Source organism: Elephantulus edwardii, unplaced genomic scaffold, assembly GCF_000299155.1.
Source record: "Elephantulus edwardii isolate Elephantulus edwardi_28Jun2011 unplaced genomic scaffold, EleEdw1.0 scaffold00280, whole genome shotgun sequence".
Lineage (NCBI taxonomy): Eukaryota > Metazoa > Chordata > Mammalia > Macroscelidea > Macroscelididae > Elephantulus > Elephantulus edwardii.
In genome coordinates this window covers 2,398,923-2,413,822 of record NW_006400030.1, presented here as the reverse complement: position 1 = coordinate 2,413,822, position 14,900 = coordinate 2,398,923, and the positions used below count along the sequence as shown (strand labels likewise).

Sequence of the window (14,900 nt, the reverse complement as noted above, 5' to 3'; positions counted from 1 at the left end):
GCTGGCGCAGGATAGAGCAGGGTTTAGGGCTGTTGTGCATAGGGTCGCTATGAGTCGCAAACGACTCGACGGCACATAACAACAACAACATTTTAGAAAAATTCTCCTGTGCATTTGTAAGAAACCTCCAGGTTATTAGCACCATGGGAGCAGCAGTCATTGGTGACCAGCATAGAGAACTAGCTGTAGCATGGTTGTCTCTGTACCCACCCTGAGCTAAAATTGTGATGAGGGGGCCCTGCTTAATACACCAGTTGTTTCCACCTACACACCTAGTCTTGCCTTTGCTATGATAACTTAGTCCCTCAAAGGTTAGTTTTAACATTACCTCCTTTGGGAATTACTCCTGGGTGACTACACCCTGGTTCTGAGCATTTTCTGTAGCCAGAAAATAATTAGCCTACTCTGTCATAGCACATAACTAGTTGGTTTATTTGGAATTACTCATACTCTTTTTTTGTTTTAATGATTTTTTAAATTTTTTTTTTTACTCGTACTTTTAAGTGTATTGGAAGAAAGGCTGTATGTTTATCTCTAGACCTTCACTGGTTCTGGTGCTGTGTAATTGCTCAATGAAGAACTTTCCAGAGAACATGCCTTGCCAGGCTGATGTGAATATGTATTTGGTAGCTCTCTCCTCATTATGGAATGGAGATAGGAGGCTATCAAAACTTGATGCCCTTATGCATTCCAATTGTAGATAGTCATTGTTTAAGAAATAAGCATTAAGTTTCTTTTATGATCTGGATGCATTAATGGCTAGGTACATCATAGTGAATGATAAAAAGACCCTGCCCTCAACAACTGGTGTTCTAATGGTATCACTGTTGTTGGTTTCATTTTACTGTTAATTTCTGTTCTTTGAAGTGTCTTCTGAAACAGAAATAAAGTTGTTTGTTGTTGTTGTTGAGTACCATCGAGTCGGAACTGACCCACAGCAGACCCTCCAGTGGGTTTTCAGAGGCAGTTTATAACATGGGAGGAGGTTGCCCATCCTTCTACTGCAGAGCAACTGGTGGATTTGAACTGTGTGCCTTCGGGGTTATACCACAGCTTCTTTCCATTAGACTGTCAGAGATCCCTAGATATCTTGAAGTCACTTTTATGTTTTGACCTTAACGTTCTTTGATTTTAATTCACATTAGTGTTCTATAAGAACAGCCAGCCTTGTAGCTCATCATTCTCCACCCTTGGGATCCTTGCTTCTGAAATTGCCTCTCATCTCCCTATGCTTTTTGAATATTCACTTCACCTCATCTCTTACCTCAGTTCTCTTCTTCTCTCTACATTTCCTGGATCATTTGCTTCTTACCTCATTTCTCTTTTCACTGAGCCTAGACCTCCGGGTCAGCTATCTGAGTTATGTTCCCAGCACTACTTACTGTCTTAGTGATTCCATAAGCTGGTGACTATCTGCTAGGATTCTCTAAGTGTTGTTTTAGTACATTCAGAAGCATATGAGAAGATAGAGTCTAGGCCCTTTCTTTCTCATTTTAGGCAGATTTATAATGCTGCGGAGAGATTCTCCTCTCCTAACTTACCTCCTTCCCCACCTTCCTTCCTCCTCTGCCTTGTCTTTTCCCCCTAAAAGAACATTCCTCACAGCTTTTGATTTCATTTTACTTGATTGAGTGCTTATTTCTCTTATTGGCACATGAAGTGAAGAATAGCTAAAAGTGAATAAATAATATCAGCGTTACCTTTAGATGATAGTAATTTTATTATCCTTTATTGTTTTCTTTCTGTGTTTTTATCCTTTCTACAGTTTCTCCAAGAAACACATGATACTATTTAAATAAAAAAAGCATATATTTAAAAGAAACTCTGAAATATCGTATGAAAATAAAAATATAGACAAAAAGAAAAATGACCTATTTCTTGACATCTGGTCTAGGACTCTGAGATAGATTGTGTCAACCGCCTGAGCACAAAGGAGGGATCAGTGGCCTATAGATATTGGTTGTAATGAAAACTAGAGATTATGGAACACGGGGACAGGACCGACAGGAAAAGCACAAGTTAAGCATTACATGCGTGATAATAATCTGGAATAAGACATGCATTGCAGGGTGGACTGGAAGGAGGGGAGGAGAGAGGAGAGAGAGGAAAATATGCAATAATGAATGAACTTTTTAAAAAATTGAAAGGAGAGATTATATATTATTTCTGGCTAGTGTGATTGAATTGGATAAAAGAAGATTTATTTTAGCATCCCTTTTGAAAGAATTTGTAGTCATGTGATCCAGTAGTTAAAGAGCTTGCTGCTGCCTGAAATGTTAATGATTGGCATCTATTGGGTGCTCTGTTAAAGAAGGACAGTCTACCTCTGTAAAGATTGACAGCCCTGGAAACTGTATGGGGAAGTTCTGCTTTATCTTATAATGTTACTATGAGCCCGAATAGACTCGATGGAAGTGGGGTTTGAAAGGATGGGCTATCTTGTTTGATTCAGGAAATGAGAAGAATTTATTAAGATATTTGGATGCAAGGTGACCTGATTAGAAAAATATTTTCTTGAGTTGTCACTATTTTTTTACAATGTTAAGCATTTTTTTTCCTTAACCTTGATGGATAGCATCAAGGAATGGACTGCCAGCTCCTTTCAGGATGAAATCAGTGGAGGAGCTTAAAAGGTTCTAAATTCAGAGAAGTAACTGCAGATGCACAATGATATTTGTTGTTCACTGTAACTATTGAGGACGACCACCCTAGAAACTTGCCTCCCATATTTCCCTTTAGCCATGGGCACTTTCAGTGAATAGGCTGTGTGGAGTGAAGTGTGTAATTGCAGCCTGTACTGGAGGAAAGTGCATGTTACCATATTAATGCCAAGTCAGCCTGCACATTGTCAGTGAGCCTGGGGAGGCACTCTGTGATGTGCACTCTGCTCCGAGGGCTTCATCAGCTGGGCGTTTGAGCTTGCAGAGATGTAATGATAGGTCTTGAGTTGAGAAAAAAAATTATAATATCTCTGTTTATTATGTAATAGTCTTGAGCTCCGCATCTGTGACTTCTGTCCTATTTGCATTTGAATATGTGTTTTTGGAATCCAAGTGCCAAAAGGAGGGGTTTTGGCAACTTTTGGAAAGTAGGATATATACTCAGTGCTATAAGACATACTCGGTGTCTTTTGGCAGAAGAAAAAAGATCCAAGGCAAAGTAGTATCAGGTCTAAATCACTAAAAATGGCCTTTACCAGCTCCATTGTGCCTGTTTTCCTCTTCTTCCTTGCCTTTTGGCTTATGACCTTTGTGTTATAGTACCAGGTGTTACCACAGAGGATTTCAGGGAAGGAGTGAGGATTATGGAGAAATGTGCATGGACATAGTGTAAAATGCATGGGTGATTTACTTTTTACGGTAGATGGGGGTTCAAATCAGGGAGGGAAATTCCATCAATATAAGTGAAGAAAGAGTGAAAAACTGACCATACACGAAGCTGCAAGACATCTATGTATTGCTCTGAGGAAACTTATTTAGATAAAGAATGAATAGTTCTATACCTAGAGGCAGCTGCCTGAAGCTGTTCTTGGGTCCACAATGGTGCCCTGTAAGGAGGGTGGTCATATAGGGCTAGAGTACATATTCTCAGGCTTGTACCAGCTAGGTAATACTCAAACCATCAAACGCTGGAAGGAAGAAGTGGAGCCACCCAATTCCATAAGCCCCTAAACCAGAGACATCAGAGTCACAAGGAAGGAAGAATACATTTTAAGGTAGTTAATGGAAAACAAAGATAATCATCTTAGCCCAGTTCAGCTCTTAGTTTGGCTCAGAATCAGCCATTTTTCTGGACTTACACAATATACCATGAAGGCCATCACGTCGCCTGTGACACATAGTGACCCTACGTACAACAGCTCTGAAACCTGCTCTACCCTGGGCCAACCTTATTGTCTCTGACGTACTTAGAACCTCTATATAAACCCCACCAAACAACACATACCAGCCACTTCCCTTTTAGATTTTTCATTTCTGTATCATATGACTTCTTTTATACCAATGCTCTAAAGCTTTGTGAACCAAATCCATTATAAATGAATGAGTTGATATGTTAAAACTCAGATCAGGAGTTGAGTCTAAATCCTTAAGACTTAGCCCAGCACTGCCCACCTCTCTTTTCATCTCTGTTTCTAAGGAGCTGTTTCTCTGGAGTCAAGTAAGGTTGGTAAGAAGGAGAGAATCTTTCTTCCCTGGAGAGTAGCTGGTAGGTTTGAAGTGCTGACTTCTCAGTTAGCAGACAAGTGATTAACCACGGTGCCACAAGGACTATTAAGAAATGCTCAGGAGCAGAACTTTTCACATATTAAAGTCAGTTCTCTCTCTCTCTCTCTTTTTTTTTTCAGTTCTCTTTTTCTGACCCTTTCAGTTTTGGAAGAGTTGAAAATATGAAAAAGAAGTCCTTGAATATTAGAAATGTTTCATTCATGTAAACCTGAATCTAAAAATTCTTGACAGATTAAAGTTAAGCATATGGGAATTAAAACATAATGTATGCGTAATTCGGTACTTAACATTGTGGGAACTACATCCTCCACCCAAACTCAGCAAATTTTAGCAATCTTCCTGTTTTATCACATGCTTCCAACTTTCCCTGCGCAGAAAGTTGTGTTTGAAAGGTCACACGGAGTCTAATCTTTTACATGTCGTTGTTATGTGCCATCGAGTCACCTGAGACTCATAGTGACCCTGTGTACAACAGCCCCAAACCCTGCCCTATTCTGTGCCAATCTTATTGTCTCTAACACACCCACACCCATTATCCCAGTCACTGGATCAATCCATCTCATCAAGGATCTTCCTCTCGGCGCTGTCCCTCCACCCTCCCAAGCATGACGTCCTTCTCCAAGGACTGTTTCTTTCCTGCAACATGCCCAAAGTATGTCAGATGAAGTCTCAGAATCCTTGCCTCCAAGGAGCAGCCTGGTTTAACCCTCTATAGAATGAACATGTTTGTTCTCTTAGCAGTCCATTCAATACTCTTCTCCAACACCACAGTTCAAAGGCATCAATTCTCCTTCTTTCTCCCTAGTCATTGTCCAGCTCTCTGATGCATAGCAAGTGATTTCAAAGACCATGGCCTGTATCAGGAACACCTAAGTCTCCAGACTGACATCATTGCTCTTCAGTACTCTGGAAAAGTCCCTGATAGCAGACTTTCCCAATGCAGTTTATCTTTTATTTCCTGGCTGCTGGTGACAGGAGTGTTGATTGTGGAGTCAAGCAAACTAAAGCTATTTACAATCTCAATCTCTTCACAATCCGTCATGACCCATTAATGGGAATTTTTATTTTCTTGATACTCTTCAATCCATAGTTTGCCGTTTTACAAGAGCATTATTGAGGAAGAGTAAGCTCTGGTGGCCTAATGGTAAACATTTCATTGCCAACCTGGAGATGTGTAGTTCAAATCCCCCAGCTACTCCGTGGGACAAAGAGAGGCAATATGCAGTTTACAACCTCTGAAAACCCACTGGAAAATCAACTATTAGTCTTCCGACTGGATAGCAGCAAGGGGTGGGGAGGAAGATAGTATTTCAGAGGTAAAAATAAAAGTCTTCATTTTTGGCTCCTTTAATATCCCACCTGATACAATTTGGGAAAGAACATTTGAAAAGAGGGAAAGAAAAAAATGGGAAAAAAAGAGAGAAGGAAGTTTGAAGAACTCTTGGGGACAGTAATGCCTAGTCAGGCAAAAAGGCACAAAACAAGAACCTAAATACTCCCTGATCTTTCTGTCTCTAGGTCTCTACCATGTTTCCTTATGTATTTATACCCATCTTCTGAAATCTAAATTTTGTCAATGTTTACTCTTTCTGCAGATTTCCTAGCTTTCCCCCCTCTCTAAACTAGGAGAGAAAATGATCTCTCATACTCTAAAATGTATATTTTAAATATCATTAGCCTGATACTTAGGGGATTGCTGGTGGCTGAGTGGTAAAGAGTTATGCTGCCAACCCAAAGTTATGCAGTTCGAATCCACCAGATTCTCTTCAAGAAAAAGATAGACCATCTGCTCCTGTGTAATTTACAGTCTCTGAAAACCTGCTGGAGGGTCAACTATGGGTCGATTCCAACTCAGTGTGACTTAACACTAGCAACATCCTTTTGAATCATCTATCTGTATCCTTCATCAGATTCTGAGCATCTGGATGATATGATAGATTTATATTCCCCTTCGCACTTCTGGTGCCCAGCACATAAACAATTTAGCAATACTACTTATAAACCTCCTACTCCAAAAAAACCCCAACCAGGTCCCTATTCTTCACTTTAAGTTCTGCTCTTTATTCTCATTCTCATCAACATTGAGTCAGTTTGACTCATAATGAGCCTCCATTAGGTTTCTAAAGCTGTAAATCACAACAGGAGAAGATTGCCCATTTTTCTCCCATGGAGCCACTGGTGAATTTGAGCCACCAAAGGCACCCAGTCTATGGGTTAGCAGCACACCTCGCTAGAGAACATGCCACCAGAATGCCCTAAGTGCTGAAATAGCACGTAATACTTTTTGGCCTGGTAATTTTTGCTCAAAATACAAAAACCACACAAAAAGAAGTTGGTTAAGATTTAAAATGCCTCAAAAACAAAGTCTTTTATTCCAAGGCTTCTTCCTAGGTAATAAAGTAAGAGGATCAGGACTCGTAGTACCAAGAAGAGCCTGAGTGTATGAAAGTGGGCTGGGCTGGACATCTGAAAACACTTTGGGAGCATGTACATTCATATTGGAAAAATTATTTTAATTAAAGTTATGAGGCCTAAGCACACATCAACTTCTTAGAAACTGTTTTGGGGACAGGGGGTTGATCCTGTAATAGAAGTATCTCCTGCTGTTCAAAGATCTGTTACACAGGTGTTTGCAGTGGTAAAGTTGTATGTTAGTCTTGTTGCCTTTGCTCTTTAGTAATATCACCCATTAACACATTATAGCCTTCTTCTCAGTCCACAATTGAATAAACCAAAACACAAGACAATCATGTCATATGTGGAGTTTAGAAAGAAAAGTCTACAGCTGCCCTACAGAGATCGTTCCTCTGCTGGCTCCATTGTGGTGTTATCCTTTGCTTAAAAACAACAACAACAACAAAAGAAGAAGGACGCCAAGTTACCATCTTCCTTCAGTGTTGTGAGAGGCTGTATGCTGGCAATAATAAGATGCCCAAAGCCTAGAGAAGAGTAAAGCTAAGTGCTTTGGATCTTTATTCCCAATTTTAATAGAAACCACTATACTTAGAAAATAACTAGAAGAAATCATCAGGACACAACTTGAAAACATCAGTCATCAAAGTGTTGTCATAGTGGTGGCAATGGCGTTATGTCAAATCAGAGCTGACTCAATGCCAACCCTCGAGTGAGTTTTCAGATTCTGTAAATTGCATGGGAGGAGATTACACATCTTTCTCCCTTGAAACAGTTGGTGGATTCGAGGTGCGTGCCTTTGGGTTGGCAGCACAACTCCTTACCACTCAGCCACCAGAGCTCCCCATCAAGGAGTGGTAGATGGCATTGATAGTGAAAGTATTTTCTGATCATTTTCTTCCTAGTCCCCCTGAAAAATTGTAAGAAAAGCTAGTCATATGAGAAATAGAATTTTGATAGCTACTTATAGCGAATCAAGAAAATATGGATGAGTTATCATGCAGAAAATTTAACAACAATAAAAAAATGTAGGTGAACAGCTTTTGGGTGGGTTGTACTTAGAATACACTGATTCTTCCTGTTAAGCTAGAAAATGTTTTGGCAGGAATATTAACAAATGTAATTTTAGTAGAATTATATTAGCAGATGGATAAAGTCGGCATAAAGATAATGGCTAAGGTTACCACAGTAGGATAGAACATTAGTTGCCTTGGTGACACAATAGTTAAGCACTTAGCTGCTAACTAACACCAGGGCTACACACTAATAGAGGAAAGTGACCTTTGAGGTTGGATAGGGGAGATTATATTATACATGCGTGCAGTATGTATACTGATATATACATCAGTGCAGGATGTACCCTTGTGGCTCTCTTGCTGTCATTCATGGGCTTAGGTTTAAGAAGAAAAATCTATGAAAGCTTAAGTTTGAGAAACTAAGACAAGGATATATGAATAGTTTCCAGTCTTGTGTCATAGGGAAGAATATGAATAAGGATGACAGAATTGATGTCTTTGAACTGTAATGTTGGAGAAGAGCACTGAACATCCCATGAACAACTTAAAGAACAACAAATATGTCTTGGAGAAGGTGCAGCTGGAATGCTCTTTGGTGGAAAGAATGATGAGGCTTTGCTTCATATACTTTGGGCATGTTGCTAGGAGGGGCTGCTCCTTGGAGAAGGACATGGTGCTGGGAAGGGTGAAAGGTCAGTGAAGAAGAGGAAGACCCTTAGCCAGGTAGATTGACATGGTGACTGCCACAATGAGCTCTTCTGTGTCAGGAAGTGTGAGGATGGTGCAGGATAGAACAGGGTTCAGATCTTTTGTTCTGAAAAAAATATCCTATGCTGATAAGGTTGCTATGAGTCATGCTCGACTCAATGACACTCAACCATCACCACAACAACAGCATTCCAGCTTTTAAAACATGTATGTGAGCAGCCAGGCTTCAAGCCTCTCTGTAGCAAACCCCAGTTCTCTTTGCACTTGAGTTTATCAGATAATGTCAAATTGCAATCCCCTAGACAGACACTCCATGTTCTTCACTCTCAACTCCTTCCCCTGGGGAGCATCCAATTCCTTCCCCACTTTTCAGAGCAGCTGAGAGAGCCCCACTCTCTGGGAATAAGAGGACATTTGAGTTGCTAATTGAGCTAAAGTGATTTTTAAAAAATCTCCTGAGAGATTACCAGTGTCCCCATTAACTCAGTACTCATACAAAGTGACCTCCCCACCTTCCCAGTTATTGATTCAGATTGAGCAGGCTGCAGGCACAAAGTATGGGCAGGGGCCAAAAGAGAGATATTTTCCAGGGCTTCTTTCTGATAGGCATCACCTTGCTGTAACATGCTCCCCGTATCTGATGTGGAACCTGCAGAGCAAGGAGGATTGGGTGAGAGCATGTCTGGAAAGTCTCTTAGATCCTTGAAATGTATGTAAATGGACTTTGTGGTTAAGTGTTTATTAGAACACTGGGTCGTTAGTGTTGCACAATTACTGCAAAGGATTTTTAAAATTCCATGTCTTTCTTTATTTGAGGAAACTGAAGCCCAGGGAGGTAAAAGTGACCTATAAAATAGGTAGTTAGCTTGTTGTCACAGGTTAATGAATTGTACATTGATACTTAGAAAGGTAGATGGGAAATATGTAAAAATGAATGAATAAAACCCCAATTTTCTGTAAACTTTCATTAAAATCACAATTAAAAAACTCCAGATATCATTTTAAAAAGAGGAAAAGAAAGGTAGAGGGATGACAAAAGAAAGACCCTCAATCAAATGGACTGACAGTGGCTGCAGCTGTGGGCTTGAGTGTGGCAGAGATTGTGGGGCTGGCACAGGATAGGACAGGGTTCACATCTGTGGTTCGTAGGGTCCTTGTGGACTTGTACTTGATTTGATGGCACCTAACAACAACAACATGTTGATGCCAGTTGGTTCCTCAAGACTGTCTTTAAACGGAAATAAAATTCTCTCTGTGCTTGCTCTATGAGTAAGTAGGGTAACAGCCTAAAAGGCCTCCAAGGAGCCAGATGATGGCATGACTGAGTGAGTGGGAACTTCGGAGTGGCAAGGACTGTGGCAAATTGGCAGACACATGCCTGTTCTGTTTAAAGTAGGCTGATCAGTCACCATATGGGAAGGCTGCTCAGCATTGCTAGATTCACTCATTCTCCAAGACAAGTGAGAAGTGGGTCAAATTCACATGGAACAAATGAAATATATTGGATCGACCGAGGTTGGCCTGAGGGCTGGCATTGCTTCTGCCACGTACGCACCGTTTACCTTTGTCTGTGGCTGAGCCTAATGGAATTCATCCAGTGAATGACTAATAGCAGTGGAGTGGAAATGTTTTCCCAAGATGATGTTGTTCTGGTTGATCATTTCAACATCCGCCCATTACTTTACCTCAATAGAAATAGTCTATGAGTCGTATAGTCATCTCTTTTCTTGCCCTCAGGGGAAATTTTTAATGAAAGTGAAATGATCAGAAGGCCATTAGTGGGGAAGGGAAAGAAGCAGAAGGTCTGGAAGAACCACAAGCTAATGACCTGCTTTTAGTTATAAGAAATTCCCAGGCTGTGTGTGTAGGCCTATGTGTGCTGTTCATATCTTCAAATACTTCTGGGACTTAGAGTGAAGACTTATGCCAGGATCCAGCCTTGAGAAAGGGAAGAAAAGACATCCTCAATTTCTAAATAAATGGCAATATCTCCTCCACCTTCTTGCTAAATCTCTGCCTAGAGAATTCTTATTGATAACTGGGAATACTCAAGAATTTAAATGTAAAAGTTAACTAAAATTGGAAAGCCTATTATCACAACTATTTCTCTGTTTCTACTTTTACCATCCAACCAATCAGTCTATTATCAGAACTGGTTCTTTTAAAACATTGGTCACTCAGTCCATTCCTTCCTTTTGACTCACCAGCCCTCTGTAGCTAACTGCTTCCCAAAGGCTGAAAGCTTTTGAAAGACTACCTACAATTTGTCCTCTGCTGAGCCCTCTCATAACTTCTCCCACCTAACCTCATAATAGGGAGTTCTGGTTGCTTAGTGGCAAGGAGGTGCATTGCCGTCCCAAGGGCACCTGGTTCAAATCTACTAGCCGCTCCCTGGGAGAAAGATGGGCAGTCTCTTCTTGTGTGATTTACAACCCCTGAAAACCTGCTAGTGGGTCTGCTATGAGTCAGTTCTAACTCAGCAGCACATAACAACAGACAGCTTTGCCCAGATTATACAGCACACAACAACAAATTTAGCCTAGAATATAGCCAAATCCTTTATACACATATATGGTTTATCTTACTTATTTTTAAAATTTTGTTTCTGTCTTTGTGTTCAGTTATAGTGCAGCAGGGGAAGAGATGAGGAGTTATACACACATATATTTTATCTTTATAGCCATTTTTTGGTTTTTTAGTTATTTAAATTTTATTAGTTTTAATGAACATTTACAGAGATTTCGGGTTTTCATTCATTCATTGTTGCACTGTTTTCTCTACCTTCATCCCCAGTTCGTTCTTCTTTCCCCCACCCCGAATGTCTGTTTTAATTGTCCAATTGCCACAGTGCTTGTCAAAGCCAGTTCTGATTAATCTCCTTTGTCAGTGTGTCCTTTGCCTTTCCCTATCACTCCTCCCTGAGAGAGACTTCACCCTGATTCATAAGGAAAAGGGGATGGCCCATTTTTGTTTTTTTAAAAAAGACTTAATTCTCCTTAACAACAAAAACCACCTCCTACTACTCACGTCTTGTGCCCTCCCCATACTGGCCCCCTTCATTTCCCACAAGCACTCTAGTACAGCTCCTCCTAAAGCCTTTGCACTCGTTATTCTCTGTCCAGAGGATATTCTCTGTCCAGAGGACCGCAGCACCCCACTGTGCCTTCGTAGCTACTCATAGCTTCTGAAGAGGCCTTCCATCCTGAAATTCACAATCCTCTAGCCTCAATTTTTATAGCACTTGCTATCAGCTATATAACACCTTATAATTTGGTTATTTATCTCCCCTCAGAAGAATATATAATTGTAGGGGGATTTTGTCTGTTTCATTCATTCTTGGAGCTTGAAATAGCACCTTAAAACATGCTAGATGCTAGCCAAGTATTTGCTACATGTATTTGAAGACCACTTCCCTCTTTGTGCTTGATTTTTGTACTCACCGTGACACAGGTTGCTGGACAGAGGTGCTCTTTTTACTGACAATGTGAATGAACTGCTTGTTTTTCTAGTTTTCTGTTTAAACTCTACTTTTCATACATTTCTTAAATTTCATGCTTTGTTCCATTGCCATCAATGCTTTAGCAGAGTGACCATTGCTCCTTGTTTGGGATTTAGACGTTAAGCATCCACTTTTACCCTATCCATACTTTCTTTCCACTGCCAGAATAATTGATCCAAAACAGAAGTCTAACCATTTATCATTAATTTATTCATTTAAAACCCCCTATGACTTCCCATTGATCTTTGTATAATTTTGATGCCTTTAACTTACCCCACAAGACTCTTCAAGATCTGGCTGTAACATTGACCATCTCTAGTCCTCTAACAATAAACCTAATTCCTTGCTGATTTAAGGTCTTTGCTAGTCAAGGTAGACCACAATCCTGCTTCCATTGTTCATCTGACTAGCTTTCTTCCCATCTTGATTTTAGTGTCCTTTTCTGAGACTTTCTCTGAGTCTTTGATTTAGTTACGTTCTTCTGTATCTTCCCTCACATTCCCTACAGAACTAAATACTTGTGAAATTGCTTGTTTGCTGTCTGTTTCTCTAGTCTTTATGCTTGTTGAGGATAGGGACTGTAACTGAGGTGTTTGCCTTTGTATCTTCAGTTCTTAACACCATCTCTGATTCATAATAGGAGTTTGGTAAATGATGTGTCGTGGAATAAATACATGAAAGCAGATCATACGTGTCTAGTTAGAAGGGATGCCTTAAAAGATACTGCCACCACAGAGCTGGAGTGGCATCTCACTAATAATATGTTTCTTTCCACAGAGATTATTTTGCAGAAGATGATGTGGAGATGGTGCCCAGAACAAGTCACACAGCAGGTAAGGAGGTCATGGACTTGGCCTTGTTAAATTCTTATAGTTTCCTGCTGATTATAATATCCTTGAATACTAAATAGATTCTTCATATTCATCATGGTGATACTTTTAAGCTTTTGTGAATTTCCAAATTTGCATATACTCCTATAGTATATAGTTTTATACTTTCTAACTTGTGTTATAAATTGTAACTGAAACATGTAGATGAACTTTTTACTCCTTTAAGGGTGTTATAATTGTAAGACAAAAATTGCCTATCATGTGATTAAAATAAATTCTGCCACTAAAATTATATCTCTACCTTAATGTTTGTTGTTATGTGCTGTCAGGTCGCTTGTGACCCACAGTGACCCTATGTACAGCAGCTCTGAATCCTTCCCCATCCTGAGGCAATCTCACTAATTCTGACACACCAACCACCATTGCCCCAGTTACTGTATCAATTCATCCCATCCAGAGTTTCCCTCTCCTGCGCTGTCCCTGCACCCTTCCAAGCGTGATGTCCTCCTCCAAGGACCAATCTCTCCTGGCCACGTTTCCAAAGTATGTGAGACGGAGCCTCAAAATCCTAGCCTCCAAGGAGAAACTTGGTCTACCTTAAAATATTACAGTAAAACCCGTGTAAAGTGGAAACCCATTAGAAAAGGAAATTAAAATATTTTCCATTAACCTTAGTAATAGAAATGTGGCAAAACTACAACTTGTCAAGGGCTCTGGTGGTGTAATCAATCCATAAGGAATTATGCCACCAACCCAAATGGTGTCAGTTCTCTGGTGGTTCCAGTCCATTGGCAGCTTCAAGGAAGAAAGATAGACAATCTTTCCATTTACAGCCTCTGGAAATCTGCTGGAGGGTCAACTGTGAGTCAGTTTCAACTCCGCAGCAGTGAAGCAGTGACTTTTGACACCCTGTCAAAGGTGGAAAACTCACAACTCCTGGAAAAACAAGCCAGCCTTGTCAAATAATACACCATTAAAATGTGTAAGAATGTGGTAGTGTCACCCGCGGAGGGAAAATTATGTGAGAAAAGCGCTTAGCGCAGAGCCTATCAAGGAATAAGCACTAAGTAAATTTTAATTAAGGAGCACTGGTATTACAGTGGACTTAGCACTGGGCGGTTAGCTGAATATTTGCAATAAAGGTTGGTGGTTCAAATCTATCAAGCATTCTATAGGTGAAAGATGAGGCAGTGTGCTTTGTATAAATATTTACATCTTTAAAAGCCATACAGAGCAGTTCTTTTTTTCCCTCATAGTATTATGAATTGGAATCAACTGGACAGCAGTAGATTTGGTTTTAAATTGCAGTTATTGTTAATGTATTAATAATAATATGAGATGATGTTGTTGTTGTGTGCTGTCAAGTTGGAACAAACCTATCACTGACCAGAGGTAGTTAATCACACAGAAGGAGATAGCCTCTCCTTCTCCCAAGGAACAGCTTGTGGATTTGAACCACATGCCTTCAGGATTGCAGCACAGTTTCTTACCACTAGGCCAGCTGAGCTCCCTAATAAAATAATCATTAGTAATATTTCCCAAAACTCATTGATTATAAAACCAACATAAAGTTGGCTCTCTTTTGAAGACTATTTTCTTGTATAGTGAAAATATACATCAAAAACATATCCCATCTCATCCATTTTTACATGTACAATACAGTGACAGAAATTTTTAATTACTTAAGATTTTAATCCTTGCTAAGTGATTTTTCTTTGTAGAAAAGTTTTAAACTTGGAGATCTTAGGATTTCAGAGACACTTGTAGTTAGTATTTGCAACTGTGTTTGTTAAATCCATACATTTTATAAGTTTCCCCTTGTCAGAGGAGTTCTTGGGTGGTTGTTATTTCCTTAGGAGCATTCAGAGCATCAATAAAGCAAGTGCAACTTATGTTATTATTTTAATCACAGAGTCAAATACACAACAGAACAATTATTTTTTACAAGCAGCTTCACAGACAACTAGAAGATGGAAAAAATACCATATCCTTATATAACTAATTCATATAGTGCACCAATAAAACCTGTTTAACATTTCCCCACCAATTTACAACCTGTGTGTCATAACAGGCAAACTGAGTGGCTACTGAACATATCATTAAGATGGGGCTATCTCACTTCACCAAAGAAGACATTCAGATGGTCAACAAGCACATGGAGAAATGTTCAAAATCTCTAGCTCTAAGAGAGATGCAAATCAAAACAACT

The 14,900-nt window shown here is 39.8% G+C and overlaps 1 protein-coding gene across 1 annotated transcript in view; it reads left to right on the top strand.

Annotated features, from left to right (window-relative positions):
• Positions 1 to 12,642: 12,642 nt before the first annotated feature.
• LOC102856966 (myomegalin-like) overlaps positions 12,643 to 14,900 on the top strand; it is a 95,227-nt gene continuing 92,969 nt past the window's right edge. The window contains exon 1 of the mRNA XM_006900320.1: positions 12,643 to 12,694. Coding sequence (XP_006900382.1) covers positions 12,667 to 12,694 — 28 coding nt within the window. The 5' untranslated portion in view covers positions 12,643 to 12,666. The remainder of the gene's footprint in view (positions 12,695 to 14,900) is intronic.